Here is a 15,619-nt window from a genome sequence, read left to right as displayed (position 1 = left end):
TCGCTTTGGAAACCAAGGGGGGGGGGGGGGGCGCACCGGGCGCAACTGCTGGCAATTACTGGCAGCAACATCAGGTGAACTGCATAACGATTCAATGCGAACGAGCGAAGAGAGCGAGCTTGAAAATTTTGACATTTTACAGTAAAAAAACTGCCGTTTGTAGCTATATTTTTTCGCTTTGGAAATTAAGGGGGGCATAGGGTGCAACTGCTGACAATTACTGGCAGTAACATCAGAAGAATTGCATTAAGATTAAATGCGAGCGAGCCTGAAAATTTTGACATTTTACAGTCCAAAAACTGCTGTCTGAAGCTATATCTGTTTTTTGCTTTAGAAATTAAGGGGGCGCACCGAGCGCAACTGTTGGCAAGTACTGGCTGCAATATTAGGAGAATTTTCATGCGAGCGAGCGGAGCGAGCGAGCTTGAAAATTGTGACATTTTACAGTCCCCAAACTGCCGTTTGTAGGTATATTTTTCGCTTTGGAAATTAAGGGGGGGCGCACCGGGCGCAACTGCCGGTAATTACTGGCATCAACTTCAGGAGAATGGCATTACGACTAAATGCGAGCGAACGGAACGAGCGAGCTTGAAAATTTTGACATTTTACAGTCCAAAAACTGCCGTTTGAAGCTATATTTTTTCGCTTTGGAAACTAAGAGGGGGGGGGGGGGACGCCCGGTGCGCCCCTCCCCCTGGATCCGCCACTGGTAGTCAAGGGTGTCGGTTTATGTCCGTGACTGGGGGAGGTATGACCAGCGAGGTGGCGTCGAAGTGACCAAGCGGGGGAAGGATGTCCAAAATCTGCACTTTAGAGCATCTCCTGTTCAGTATCGTACGGATGTACAGTACGGTCGATAAATAGTAAACACTGTATAGAATACTAGTAGATGTGTATAAAATCATTGCTGCCAGAACCAGGGGTGCGAATTGTTTTTGCCCACGTTTTTTTTTTTTGTTGTTTTTTTTTTTTTTTTGTTTGTTTTTTTGTTTTTGTTTTTTTTTTTTTTGGTCCCTGGTGCAAAATATAAAAAAAAAAATAGAAAAGAATAATCATTTTGCGTCCGGCGTTGAGGTCGCTCGCAGACTGATTTTTTTTTTTTTTTTTTTTTTTTTTTTTTTTTTAAGGATCTGAAGGGGGGTGCGTTCGCACCCAACGCACCCCCCCTGGTGACGCCCATGATACATGCTGTCCCGAATGCCGTCATAATCTGGTATCTAAATCTTGTCATTCATTATGAAGTTACGAGACGTAGGAATGTGATATCGCCCTATACAGATTTCTTTGGTCACTAACACAAATCTCCATACCCTCTGCATACTGCGAAGTGATGGGATGTGTTTGTCGTCTCCAAGTCCGAACATCAGCATTGGACATTCCATCTTCTCAATCTGAAGCAAATTATCGCAACAAAAAAAAAAAAAAAGAAATCACAAAAATTAAAGAATATCGGATGTAGTCTTAACAAAAGAAAGATAAGTACACGAGAAGTAGCCTTTGAAGTAGAAACACGAAACACAATAGAAACATGAAAAAACAAGAAAGTCGTTTAAAAGAATAATTTCAAGCAAAGAGGGCAGGAAAATTATAATGATATAAACACGTGCCTTGTACGTCAAGACAAATTACAAACTTCAGACTTAAATTCAGACTGGTTGATTGATAACATGTCCTGCCTATCCTGCCGAGCTGAAATAAAGAAAAAGGATGGGTGAGGGGATGATGGGCATTACTATACTGAATTGATTATCTAAAATCACATGTTCTTAATCTTTTTGTCAATATTATGACCTTTTTTTTTGCAATAGTTATTTTGTTTTGTTTATTGATACGTCATAAAACTAAACTGGTAATGGTGGTGGTGGTGGGGGTGGGGGTGGGGGTACTTACAGCTACAATTTGTTCATCTCCCTCCGAAATGTTGTATTTCTCAAGATCGCTGAAGCAGAACCGCGTCTTGCCCGCCTCGTCCACCCATTTTTCGCTTTGGCTAGAGATGGGTCTGAGCACAAAAATACATCACCAAATAGAAAGTTAAAGGGATGGTACAGTATTGGTGGAGATGAGAATTGGACTTTTAACTTTTTGCGAGATACCAAGAAAACACTTATGATATAGTACAGAACATACCATTTTAAGAGGAATTCAAAGTTAATTTTGAAGAAAATCGGGTTTGGAAGGACTGAAACATCCAAAAACAAAGTAAAACAAAGATATCGTAATAAAGTGTGGGTCCCACATTTTATTAGAATCGTCTTTTTTGGATATCTCAGCCATTTCAAAACAAATTTTCATCAAATAAACGTTGAGTTCCTCGTAGAATTACATGCTCTTTCATATTTCATAAGAGGGTTCTCATTATCTCACCAAAAGATGTTAGAAACCTGAAATTAGATCTCAACCAAAACTATACAATCCCTTTAACACATTGCTAATAGATGCTTTTACTTGGTATTACTCCTAGTAGATATTCAACTGTAAATATATGCTCTGTCCTTGGCATACAAACAATAGCACATTGCCTCATGTTTTCTATCTTTGTTTTAGTTGCGGCTCTACTGCTGCTGTGAGCCACAGGCCTATACGATGGACGAAAGCGTCTCCTACCCGTACGGCTCGATTTCGGAGCAATCGGGACGTCTCCAGCCGATCAGAGCGTAGAAGAAGTCGAGGAAGCCGACCCCCATGAAGCATTTGATCTTAAACGGCAGCGTTGTCGCGGCCTGAATGCCCACAGCGGTGCCGAAGCACGATGTCGACATCCCGACGCGGGTTTCGTCAAGACGAGGGTGTGACCGGATGTAGTCCATCAGGTCCTGCGAACCACGAAAAAATATACAATAATTCGTTATTGTCCTCCGTACCTACACTGTTAGAACGCTGTGTAAAATTTCGTTGTTTAAAATATTGTTGTTTAAAATTCTAAACAATGTTGTTTGAATATAGAAAATTGGAGCTTGATTGCCTTAAACAGCGGTTGTTTAAAAACAATTCGGAATGATTGTCCAAACAATTAAACAACGGTTGTTTAGAAATTGATGGGCAAAAGTCATGTGATAGTAATGAACCAATCAGCGGGCCTGCATGTATCCTTCGTCGCATGATCGCCGCCGGGCGCGGGCGCCGGGCGGCCACCGCGCCTCACACACACACACGTACATCACACGTTTATGTACGTATAGCTATACAGTAGCGCGGCTATTCATCATGATGGACGGCGGTGACGATGACTGCAATGCATCGACGACTGCAATGCAGCTATATGGAGTCACGAACATTCTCAGCAAATGGGGTCTAGCTATAGAAGAACTTTGTCAGTCATTCCAAGGTATTTATTTATTTAACTGATAGTTACATCGCTTCACACTACCAGCACTAACCGTGGTACTTACGTGTTGAAAAAGCATACAGTTTTGCTGTAGGTTGGTACTGAAAAGGTTGTAAAAAAGTCGTAGTTTTGCCGTTGATTGATAGTAGACGATAATGAGCAAGACCTTTTGTTACTGTAATCCTTCCCTTTGTGCTTGCTCCATACAAATTCAAACAATAGGAACTATAGGCGATTTCCAGCAGAGGGGCAGACTCTGGTGTCCTAATTACCTTTTGTCTTGGTGCATCGACGTGTGCGTAAATTTCTAAAGATGATGGGAATAGGATTCACTATCGGTGTCACCAATTTTGTGGAGCCATGCTTCGCGGTCGCCGATCGGCGGGTTTGTTGAACAGCGCGAAAATCTCGTGTCTTTCGAATGCTGGTAGAACATAATTAATGTCTGTTAACGTCAAGAAAATAAAGTCGATAAGGCGTCGTATGTGATGGCAGGTGGGCAGTTACAGCTTCCTTTCAAAACTTAGATATGTTTGCATCAGAAATAGGTTGAGGAATATCCCGATTTTGTAGTAAGATATATTTTCTTTGCGGGAAAATCGGCCACCAAAAAAAAAGTCGGATGTTTGCCTTTACTTTTGGAAATGAACAGCGGTAACTATCGGCTCCGTAAGATGCTGAAATAAATGTCAGATGCTTGCTTTTAATTTTGGAAATGAACAACGGTAATATGCGACTCCGTATGATACTAAAATAGATGTCGGATGTTTGCTTATACCTTTGGAAATGAATAACGGTCAATATTCATGCAACTCCGTACGGTGCTAAAATTAATGTCAGACTTGATTTTGCGTTCGGAAATGAATAAGGATAACATTCGGTTCCAGACGATGCTGAAATAAACGTCGAATGTTTGCTTTGACGTTCGGAAAAGAATAGTAGTAATATTCAACCCCGTACGATGATAAAATGAATGCCGGATGTTTGCTTTTACGTTCGAAAGTAGATAGCAGTAACATACAGCTCCGGAAGATGATAAAAAAAAATGTCGAATGATCCCTTTGACGTTCGGAAATGAATAGAATAATATTCAACTCCGTACGATGATTTAATAAAACATATCGGATGCGCTTTTACTTTCGAAAGTAAATACCAATAACATTCGACTCCGGAAGATGCTAAAATAAATGTCAGATGATTGCTATACGTTCGGAAGTGAATAACAGTAATATTCTGCTCCATACGAGGCTGAAATAACTGTCGGACGTTTGCTTTTACATTTTGAAATGAATAACAGTAACATTTACCTGCGTTCGATGGTAAAATTAATGTTTGATGTTTGCTTTGACGTTCGGAAATGAATAACAATAGTATTCAACTCCGTACGATGATAAAATAAATGCCAGATGTTTGTTTTTACGTTCGAAAGTAAATAGCAATAACATTCTGCTTCGGAAGATGCAAAAATTAATGTCGAATAATTCCTATGACGTTCGGAAATGAATAACCATAATATTCAACTCCGTACGATGATTAGATAAATATCGGATATTTTCTTTTAATATCCTTTCGAAAGTAAATAGCAATAACATTAGGCTCCGGAAGATGCCAAAATAAACGTCAGATGATTGATTTTACGTTTGGAAGTGAATAGCAGTAACATTCTGCTCCATATTCATGATGCTAAAATGTCAGATATTTGCTCTTATAATATACAGTTCGAAATGTAACATTCAGCTGCGTTTTATGGCCAAGTTAATGTCTGATGTCTGCCCTTACGTAACATTCGGTTCTGCACACGATGCTAAAATAATTGTCAGATTATTCATTTCACTTTCGGAAGTGGACAGCAATAACATTCGGCTCCTTGAGATAATAAAATAAATGTCGGATATTTGCTTTTAAATTTGGAAATGAATAACGGTGATATTTTGCTCCGTACGATGCTAACATGAAAAACAGATTGTTGTTTTTACATTTGGAAATTATTAATGGTATCAATCGGCTCAGTTAAATGCTGAAATAAATAGCGGATGTTTTCTTTCACGTTCGGAAATGAATAAGGATAGCATTTCGCTCCGTAAGATGCTAAAATGAATGTCGGTTAATACATTTGAAAATGAGGAACGGTAACATTCGGCTCCGTTAGGTGTTAAAATACAAATGTTGGATGGTTGCTTTTACAATCAGAAATGAATAACAGTAACTTTCGGCTCTTTACAATGCTAAATCAAATGTCTGATGTTTAAAAACGTCTGCAAATGCTCCCACTTTCTCATTTCAAACGTAAGTTTTGACCACCTAAATATAGGCACAATTTTTATAATGATCAATAAGCCTATACTTGAAGAGTTTGTTTGCAAAAACCGATAAGTCCATTTTTGAAGATTTTGAAGTACGGCCTCTGTCATAAAGTACAAAATAATACCTTTTAAATGATATATTGGTCAATACATTATAAAGGTATAATTTTGAAGTTATGGTCAAAAGAAGCAAAAAATTTCTTTTTATTCTCTTTATTTTTCTTGACCTTTAATCTCAAATATCTCCATTTCGCAAATATGGACTTATCGGTTTTTGCTAACAAACTCTTCACTTGCTAAATCTTAGAACTCAGAATATCGGTAAGATGATTGAATGTTCTATTCATTTATTTTAGACATGGGTACCTGTATCACTTCAGTAATACTTAATATGCATTTGTCTGTGTTTTAGTGGGACCGATTTCGTTTTTCTTATGTTTTTCTTTATTTTTTTTCGTTCCACAAGAATTTTCTTTCGGGCCACCGAAAGATAAAAATCAATGATTTTTGTGACGAAAGTCGGATAACGAAATTGTCACTGCATGCGTGTTTAGAATGAGATTAGAAAATGCCATCAATTACTAGACTTTGACCATAATCGTCTAAAATGGATATCAAAAGACATAAGATGCCCTACATTTTTCCCCCTCCGTTCGGCCTATTCAAAATATGAACATAACTGACAAAAAGATGTGATGTTTGAGTTTTCTGCAAAAACGTGTGACTGAAACTATTGAATCGTTTTACTATACATTAGATTGAAAACAGCAAAAACAACGTTTTTATGTCTCTTTCCACCACTCTTACATATGTTTTTGATTCAAAAGTGACCAAAAAAAAAGGGTTCGCATGCCACCGATGTCCGTTTTTACCTTTACGATTTTACTTTACGATTTACAAGCTATCGCAGCCATCAGGCATTATGCCATATACATTGCGTCTTGCATGAACTTCAAATGGTTGGATATCTGTTCCTGATGCCCTTCCTCCTAGCTATAGGTATAAGTATACCACCATCAACTATTTTTGAACTTTCTAACAACGACTTCATTCACTCATTATTTGTGGCACTTTTCTGACAATGGCCACCCTGGTTCGAATTGAGTGTTGTTGCGTCGGACAGACTCTGGAAAGCGGCCCATTGTCGTACGTGTTGTCTCTCCGTATAAAGGTCATCTTTCTTTTAGCGGTCAAACCTTTCATCCCATCGAACGGTCCTGACCTGGACCCTAATCTTGCCGGTGCTTATACGCACATAGAGGAGAAAAAATTCCTTTGTCCTTAATTCGTGCCGATTTCTGTGGTGATGATGAGCCAAACACGAGCCAGGCCTGTAGGCCTAATAGGCCCTATTATAATAAAGACAGCAAGCAATTACGATGTCTGTAGCATACATCCGCTTTTTCTTGCCATTCTTAAGTTTGAATTCTTTTGTTTAGTTCAATTGCCCAAGCTAGTGACTCATGCTAAGGAGATTTAAACTTTGATGGTTACTCATCTTCTCCTTTATCTGCATGTTTTCAAACTCTTGAAATTATTAGCATATCGTAATAAGGTGAAACATGGCTGTAGGCCTATACCATTCCTCTATATATCGTGACACTACACGTGGGGAAAGAAACTCAGCTTTTAATTTTTTTCACAGAAAGCATTTATTTATTTATTTTTTGGTTTGTTTCAGAGACGTTTTATCCTACGTACTGAAATCTGTCTGGGGAAATATAGGGCCTAGCCGTTATCGCGCTGTTGCTGTGCGTGAAATGTTCGCAAACACGTGCTTCCACTTTTCACCGCGCCACGTGTTGGCTTCGTTGCCAATATTGCGACGGACGCTACTTCATTTTTCGTATGCGTTCGATAAGGAAGGAAATCAAGTCCTCTGCCGAAATCGTAAATAGCGATGGTCTACTTGAATAGTGTTGTGATTAATACTGCAAGGTTGCAAGTTCGAATTTCTGTCAGTTTTCAGAAGTAATATACATTTTGTTTTTGTTTTGTTGTTGTTTTTCTGAGCATTAGATTACAAGAGAGTTGCATTGCCACGATCATGCCGTGTAAAGTAGTTGGCAGAATTCACCTATCTGCCGCAGAGCCGCTGCCTACCACCCGAAACATTCAGCATGTTTCCACAGAGAATCCGATTTGGTTTGCTTGCGCGCCATGCCTTGTGTATTTAGCACAACAGCAGCGTCGCTAAGCTACATTTGCCTATAATAAGCATACGGCCACATGTATTTTCGTTGGTCATGTGGAATGTAGTTACATGCTAGTCTTTTTGCAGGGGTAGATTGATATGATTATGTGTGATGAATTATTGGCTACCGGTATTCGCTGGTTTATGTTACAAACGTAAAAGAAAGGAGAATAGAATAATTTCGTATTGCAATGCCCGAGGCCTTTGACTCGAGACTAGCTGGGAAGACTGTTCATTCCTCCGCTGTTTCCCAGGCTGTTTTGTCAAAGAATGATAATTATGCGCGCGTGTTCTTCTGTTTGAACGCCCCCCCCCCCCCCGTGTTCGTAAGAAATGTCCAGTACACCTGTATCTTTTTTTTTCTCTCTCTCTGCTTGCCTATAAATGAATGTACAAAGTGTATTAATTGTGAGTACTTCACATCGAACCTCGGTGTTATTCTTGCGTTAGCCAGCGCGCTTCGTCCTCGTCTGTACCAGTATAAGGGCCTTTACAAAAAAAAAAAAAAAAAAAAAAGGGGGGGGGGGTGGTAGTTGTCGAACCTTCAAAACTACGATTAGCATTATCGACCTACAAATAGGGCATATAGAAATGAGTACAACTTTCTTGAAATTACTGCAGCAAAATGGAAAAAAAATACGAATATGAACACAGAACACTCGTAATAACGATTTTACTTTGAAGTGGACAGGAAAAAGATTAAACGCAATAAAGAAAGAAATCAATGATGATGATGATGATGACGATGATGATGATCAACAGCATTTGTATGGCGCCATATATCTTTTATAGAAACATTCAAACGCGCAGACTCCTTAGCAATTGAATGCCTGGTTAAAAAAAAAAAAAAAAAAAAAAAAAATCAGAGGCTTTGAGGTGATCCAGTTAGTCAATTTCACGTAGAAAAGATGGGAGGGAGTTCCATATCATACATAGGCGAGGAGCACTTATCTTAAGGAAAATGCCCGGTCTCACCAAAAGACGTATATACTACGTTGTTGTTTTTTTTTTCATACAGTTTTCTCAATATTTTAGATCAATTTCGTTATGTATAAGCATTTTGTTTTTGGTTGTATTTAATTTGTTCTGATAAGTTATCGTATTTGATTATTTTATGGTTGTATTATACGGTATACTGTTCATGCTGGTTATGTAACAGCGCCATGAGCATCATTCTTGATGGACTTCAGTGTATTGTAAGAGGCCACTATTATTATTTTTTTTTAATCATTAGTATCATTATCATTACTGTAAAAAAAAAAAACACTGTAAAACAAAAGTCGAGTGATTTGATTTTCATTCATTTTTCAACAATAGGTCAGTTTGGCCGATTTCTGTTCGCGCATTCCCGTAGGCTTGTATTATGTAGGCCTACAGCTCATCTTTTTGAAGCAAGGGATGGCAAAAAGATGTTTCATCGTACGGAGTAGGCCTATATAGGCCTACTAGTATACAATGTACACTGTATCTCACTTGGCGGTGACTGTTTACAAACGTATAACTAATTTAATGTTTAGTCAAGGTTCGTAAACAGTTGCAATTCGAAATTGTATATACGCAAACGATTTTCATCGTCTTAAACAGTGTTTTCTTTTCGTCTTGCTGCAAAGACGTTTGGTCATATACGAGTAGGTCTACAAAATTTCTTGGCGACATGCACGACAATGCAAGCCATATATCTTAGAATTTGATTGCAACTGTTTTCGAATCCTGCAGACGAAAGTTTAAATTCACAATGTTCGCAAACGTTCGCAGCTCAGTGAGAGACTCTTGAGACCAATGGCAGCCCAGCTTGGATAAGTGTATTCGATAATCCCCGTAAGGAAATGTGTGCAGCTTCAGTGGCGGATCCAGGCGGAGGCACACCGGGTGCCCCCTCCCCCTTATTTTGGTTAAAAAAAAAAAAGAAATAAAAAGAAAAATGGAGTTGGCGCGTTCGTCCCCCGACACATTCTAATTTTGTAAAGGCGTCCCTCTTTGCGGAATTCCTGGATCCGCCCCTGAGCTTTATCACTCATCTCTGCATGAGGTGAGTATTAACTCATTAACCAATTCTCCGTTTAATGAGTTCACAACAGCAGAATAACTATGTCGACGAAGGTATACCACCGTGCATACGCTTCGATGCACATGCCGACAGGTGTAATCTTTGTTCATCTCTACATCTTCCCTGAGAACAAAAGGAGAATAGATTCCTTTCAAGGTAGAGCCGTGTGGCTTACACAGACCAGGGAAGGTGGCCCGAGAAGAAGAAACAACTCTCCTTTGAAGTCATGCTCGACACCATAGAACGTTACGCGTTCAACACTTCGTGTAGCCATGTGCTTTGACAAGAGAGAGTGCATCATGCGGTAAGCAGGTCTTGAATTGGAGTAGAGAATCAAAATGCAGTGTAAAACTGTCGATTTTGACGCTAAAGAGTTTTAAAAACACGCTAGAACATACTTCGGCGGAACACTTTCTTTGAAAAATCACAACATACAGATATGATAAACAATCAAAAATTACATGTAAGCAAAAAGTTTGCATCATGGATAAATATAAATGTCTAAAAAAATCTAGTTTTAATGGCATTTCGAAGAAACTAGAAATACATGTTTATGAATTCCAAATAGAGCATTTCATTTAAGATTTTCCGGTAAAATATAGCTTGTAATTCAATGAAATTCGAAGCGCGTTTTTCGTCTCACAGAGTGGTGTCGGGCATGACTTCATTAACGTAGCCTATGAATGTTGGACATCTTATATGGTATAAAAATGCATTGAATATGCATTGTGTTTGTCCGAATTACACGAAGAGTTGCCACTCCGTCTACACCCCCAGCTGCACAGACCAAAGAGGACACACAGCTCTAAAATTTTCTCACAGAGATGATTGTGTTTTCCTATGAAATTTGAAAAAAAATCCATTATAACGAACCCCTCCTTTATGATAATAATTTAAATATGTAAGCTTTTCCGACTATGATCGATTCATCGACGACATTAATTGTTTATGAAAATATTTGATATTATACTTTGATGAATAATATTCTGAAAACTGACTTCATGACACAGGAGACAGCAAAATGTTCTCGAAATCCAGTTGGAACTAAACTTGAAGGGGATATAGAGATGAAATGACAATGTGTACAGGCAAACATGAATTAAAAACGCATTCATTCATTTTCCACTGGACCCTCAAAGATTTGTGCCCGACAAGATACACATTTTCGAACTGATGATTGAAATCGTAGACTGTTTGCCCCTCGCGCTATACGACTAGTAGAAATCATATTTGGAACGCGTGTCTCTCAAAATAGTCGACATATTCCAAACTCATCCATTATAGTCATGGAGCTGTTAAAAAAAAGCTGAAGAAAAAATGATGTATATTAAACAGTTTACTCGCGTAGTTGACATTCGTCACTGATAAGGGGATAACCGCATCAGGTATAGAAGTCGCATATAAGATCTCGAGAAAAAAAAAAGAAAAAAAGGGAGAAAGTAAGTGTCAGAGATGTCTGAGGGGAATCATTCTGCTAATCGTGGATTGTATAAGAAAACGTGGAAATAACCGCGGGACAATCGGTGGCTGCTTTTACATTTCGATTGAATCTATAATTAATGTAAAAAAATGTAAAAAATTTTATGGTGTGCATGAATTATACAATTCTCTGAAGAGCTCATGTTTAAGCGTGTGACGTTCACTCCTGTTGCAATGGAGAGGGTTACGATATTTTGCGATAACGAAGTAATTCATAATTAAAGTTGCCAAATTTGTCGACATTAAAAACAATTGTGTGAAATTATTACGAACACTTTTGTAAGAACACGGTTACAGCAAAATTTTTGTTGAAACAAAGTCATTTCCGAGCGTCATTGGCAAAGAACAAAAGAAACATGCTCCGTTCCAATGAGATGCCACTCCTCGCTTTCCTACATTGTACAAGAAGAAATTCACGGAGACTGCATGAGCGAACGCTTGTTATTTTTATTCGTTCACTTTTCCCCGTGGATAACTTGCATTGTATTAATCGAAAGTGAATATTAGGGATCGTTATCACGAACATTATCTTATGGCGTTTGTCCAAAGGTTCGTCATTCGTATACGGTTCATCACTGCGAAAATGAAATCAGGTTTTTTAATCCGAAAATGATAAGAATCTTCGTTATTCCAAAGATTCGCCGATAGGAATATGAATTAAGATTCGTGAATCCAAACGTGAAAAAAAAAAGGTGTACACAGACACAATTTTGGAATTACAAATCTAAATCATCGTCTTCGTTTCTATAGCAAAGTTACGCCTTTCAGAACCTTATTTCATTTTCGGATTAACCAAGCTTTTGAATTACGAATCCTGGGAATATCGAATCTTCGGAACGATCCTCCGAAATAAGTCGGGAATAACGAACGTTCGTAAACGTTCGTAATCGACGAACTTTGGAATAACGAATCAGGCCTATGAACACATTCCTAACCATCACTTCACTTTTTTATATTTTTTTTTTCAAACTAAGCATGAAAGTACAAACTATACTCTGTTTGAAATCTGTTTCAAATTGCCTTTTCATCCAGTGCAGCGTATTTGATATGACCAAATATTACTAAGCAATGAATTACGCATCATACGTATCGTTGCCGTCTTTTTTTTCTTCATAACATACTCAGAACTGTATTCGTCGATAAGACGAAATGCCGTTATACTTTTTTTTTATGAAATTGCCGATCCCTAGGACTTCGATTATTTATAACTGGAATGCAGTGTAGGCCTATACAAAATAGGCACGGTCAGACTGGCAAAAGATCGAGAAGGTTAACATCGCGATCTTTATAAGATCTCGAAGTTTTGCCCGTCTGACGTTTCCCTGGGTGAGATTCGACCACCGCTGAATTCTCACGTGACTACTAGTACCCCCGTTTATGGATGCACAACGTGCGTTGTTGCCTTGACACACGAAGAGGAAAAATGGACTGTCACACGTGCGCACCGTGTGTATACGACGGACCATATACGGTACATTTTATCAGGTGCATCAGCGCTATGAATGTATGCAGTCTGTACTTCGATCGACTGCACAAACGGTTGCGGTATACTAATACAATTAACAGTTGTACCAGCTCGTTTAGCTGACCAGATGAGCTCGAACTGTAGGTATACGACCGCAAAAAGAAATATATTCTTCTCCGTCAGATTTGCTCGAACTTGGCCCCATTTCGTACTCGTTTGAGGCGCGGCCACGATTAGTAAAAAGCTGAGAGCTATTCCCCTATACTAGCTAGCCGCAATAACGAAGCCACATTGTGTGCGCGAATGGATTTTACCTGCCGATGCATTGATGGCTAGAACAATACTAGTAGTCCAGAGAATCATTTAAGCCGATAATTAAGTCATGAAATAGTAGTTGGGTGTTCGTAGAAAAGTCGTAGTTTTGAGGGAACTGCCCTTGAGGAAAATAGAAGTGGTATCAAAAGACGGATTATCGCCGTGAATAGCTAGTGGTCTATTGTCCGATTTTCACACTGCATAACAAAAGACGGCGTTCTCGGTCGCGAGAGCGGAGATGCGGAAGTCGTCTTTTGTGATGTGGCAAAACTACGACTTCCGTACGACTAAATCCTCACTAATCCACCCCTGATCTACAACCACTTAACAATTTATCTACGCCTCTTTCACTTCTTAACAACGACGCATTCAACACTAAGGCACGAACACAAAGAACCACGGCAAAACTACGACTTTCTTACTACTTTTTCAGTAGCAATCTACAGCAAAACTGTGTGCCTTTTCAACACGTAAGTACCACGGTTAGTGCTGGTAGTGTCATGCCCATCTGTAATTTGCATGATGTATGAAGCTAGTCACGGCTCACGCTTTGGGTTCTTGGCCGGGCTGCGCTACGCCTCGCCTTCATGCATGTAATACAGTAAACGTTAGATCTAACAAACTGTTAATGTTAACGTTAATGTTAAGTTACAGTAGGTCGTCTGTACCGGTACGTATATTATGTTTTTCAACCAACTCGTGCTTGTATAAACACTTGCATAATTCAATCCTTACATACATTTTCAAAACTTCACATAAAATACGAATTTCTTTTACAAAAACTATTAGTAATCATCTAAATCAGCGTACGGAAAATTCCCATTGTTGGACACAGTACCCGTCAGTAGTCGGTACAGTAGCCTATTCGTTGTACAGTAAGTTGTAACAGGCACACTGTATCACATCATGCACAAATTTGTTAATTATAGGCGCAGTGTCCGAGTTCGATGATGTAGAAATCTAACAAGTTAGTTAGGCATAGAACGTGACGGTTAGGGCCTAGCTAGGCAATGCTATAGGGCCTAGTCAAGGGCTAGGGCCTATATTTTAGACTGCTACAGTGCTAGTGCTAACTAAGTTCAATTACACAATGACCTGTCTCGATCATTTCCTACCTCATAATTTAGAACTTATATGGTCGGCTGTATGATAGCTAGCCCTACTACATCGACCACCCTCTTGTAATAAACCGACCGTGTATTAATTGGCGCACTGAACGCTTAGTACGCACTTCACTGCACGCAAAGCACATAAAAATGGATTGGCTTTGACTGTTGATGAGGATGGTGTGGGAAATCACGAAAATTCACCGTTCATTAACAAAGTTAATGGTTTTAATCAAGGAATTTAATCAACCGAATCGTAATGTAATGTCTATGGAAGTTTCTAAAAAGCTTCGTACAACACGGTGTTCAATACAACTCGGTTTGCGTGCATTGTCAATGTAAAAACAGCGGTCGATCTCAATAAGGAGCATTACCTTGGGGAGCTGAAACGAGGCCACGCCCAAGCAAGTTCGACTAAGGGAACAAAGGCATTTGATAGCCTAGCTCTGGATTTTCTCAATCACGTAGTCAAGTTTTTTGCATGAATTTCAGTGTTAAATATTCTTATCAAGCAAATAAACATTAGGCGGTTGATGAGTAGTAGGTCCAACCGTACAACCAAAATCTACTGTAGACATAACGAACCCCCTAAAATCCAATACTAAAGTGCAAGTTAAGTTTTGCCACTTTTGCTGGAGCAATTCATTCTTTACTGAGCATCATTGCCATCAATGATGCTCGATGAATTAAGGTCTACGTACGCTTCCAGTAGAAAAAAAGGCCTAGAACCCCTATAGAAAATGAAGATAAAGACAGAAAACAGATTGTGGTGTTTTTAACGCACAGTATAGTCTATGCACCACACGTAAACTTAATGCCTGTAGTAATAATATACCACCTTAGTAGAGTTCTATTTGTTTCGTGTAGGTAGGTGGTTTGGAACCAATTTTTGGCACTTTTGTCACTTTCGAATAAGTTTCTATGCAAAGATTAGGAGCTTTCTTCTCAGTCTGTCAAGATTTCCATGCCAAACGAAGCACATTGTGCAAATTCACACAAACTTGTGAGAAAAATGTTTATAGAATGAACATTTTTGCAGAAGCTAATGATCATGCATAATTCACTCCATTTATGTTTTTGTTATTAACTTGAGTATTATATTTTTTTCCATTTGGTTTACAGCATTCTTTCTGGGCCACCCTTAATATGATTACAAATGCAGTCTTGTTCCCTAATTTGTACAGATCAAGCAAGACTTCAGCCAGGAGATCATGGCTGAAGACAGGATGTTTGCAGCATGGCCATGTATGCTGACAAAGTACTCTAGTATGGGGAATCAAGATGTCCATCGTAGCAAACGCTGCTTATTCGTCACACGGGTGACACCGACGGCCTTTCCCAAGGTACATTTTAAATAGTATTGCTCTGTGTAGAGATTCTAA

General features: G+C 38.9%; 1 protein-coding gene across 1 annotated transcript in view; it reads right to left on the bottom strand.

Annotated features, from left to right (window-relative positions):
* Positions 1 to 15,619, bottom strand: part of LOC139742726 (acyl-coenzyme A amino acid N-acyltransferase 1-like) — a 40,224-nt gene that overhangs the window by 5,209 nt on the left and 19,396 nt on the right. Inside the window, exons 4-6 of the mRNA XM_071653250.1 lie at positions 2,608 to 2,816; positions 1,891 to 2,002; positions 1,311 to 1,391 (exon numbers count right to left, since the gene is read on the bottom strand). Of these exons, the coding sequence (XP_071509351.1) occupies positions 1,311 to 1,391; positions 1,891 to 2,002; positions 2,608 to 2,816 (402 nt within the window). The remainder of the gene's footprint in view (positions 1 to 1,310; positions 1,392 to 1,890; positions 2,003 to 2,607; positions 2,817 to 15,619) is intronic.

The sequence above is a fragment of the Diadema antillarum genome, unplaced genomic scaffold (assembly GCF_040938485.1).
Source record: "Diadema antillarum isolate AM-2024a unplaced genomic scaffold, OU_Dant_1.0 seq00001017_RagTag, whole genome shotgun sequence".
NCBI lineage: Eukaryota > Metazoa > Echinodermata > Echinoidea > Diadematoida > Diadematidae > Diadema > Diadema antillarum.
Note: the sequence above shows the minus strand (reverse complement) of the source record. Positions and strands in the feature narration are given on the sequence as shown.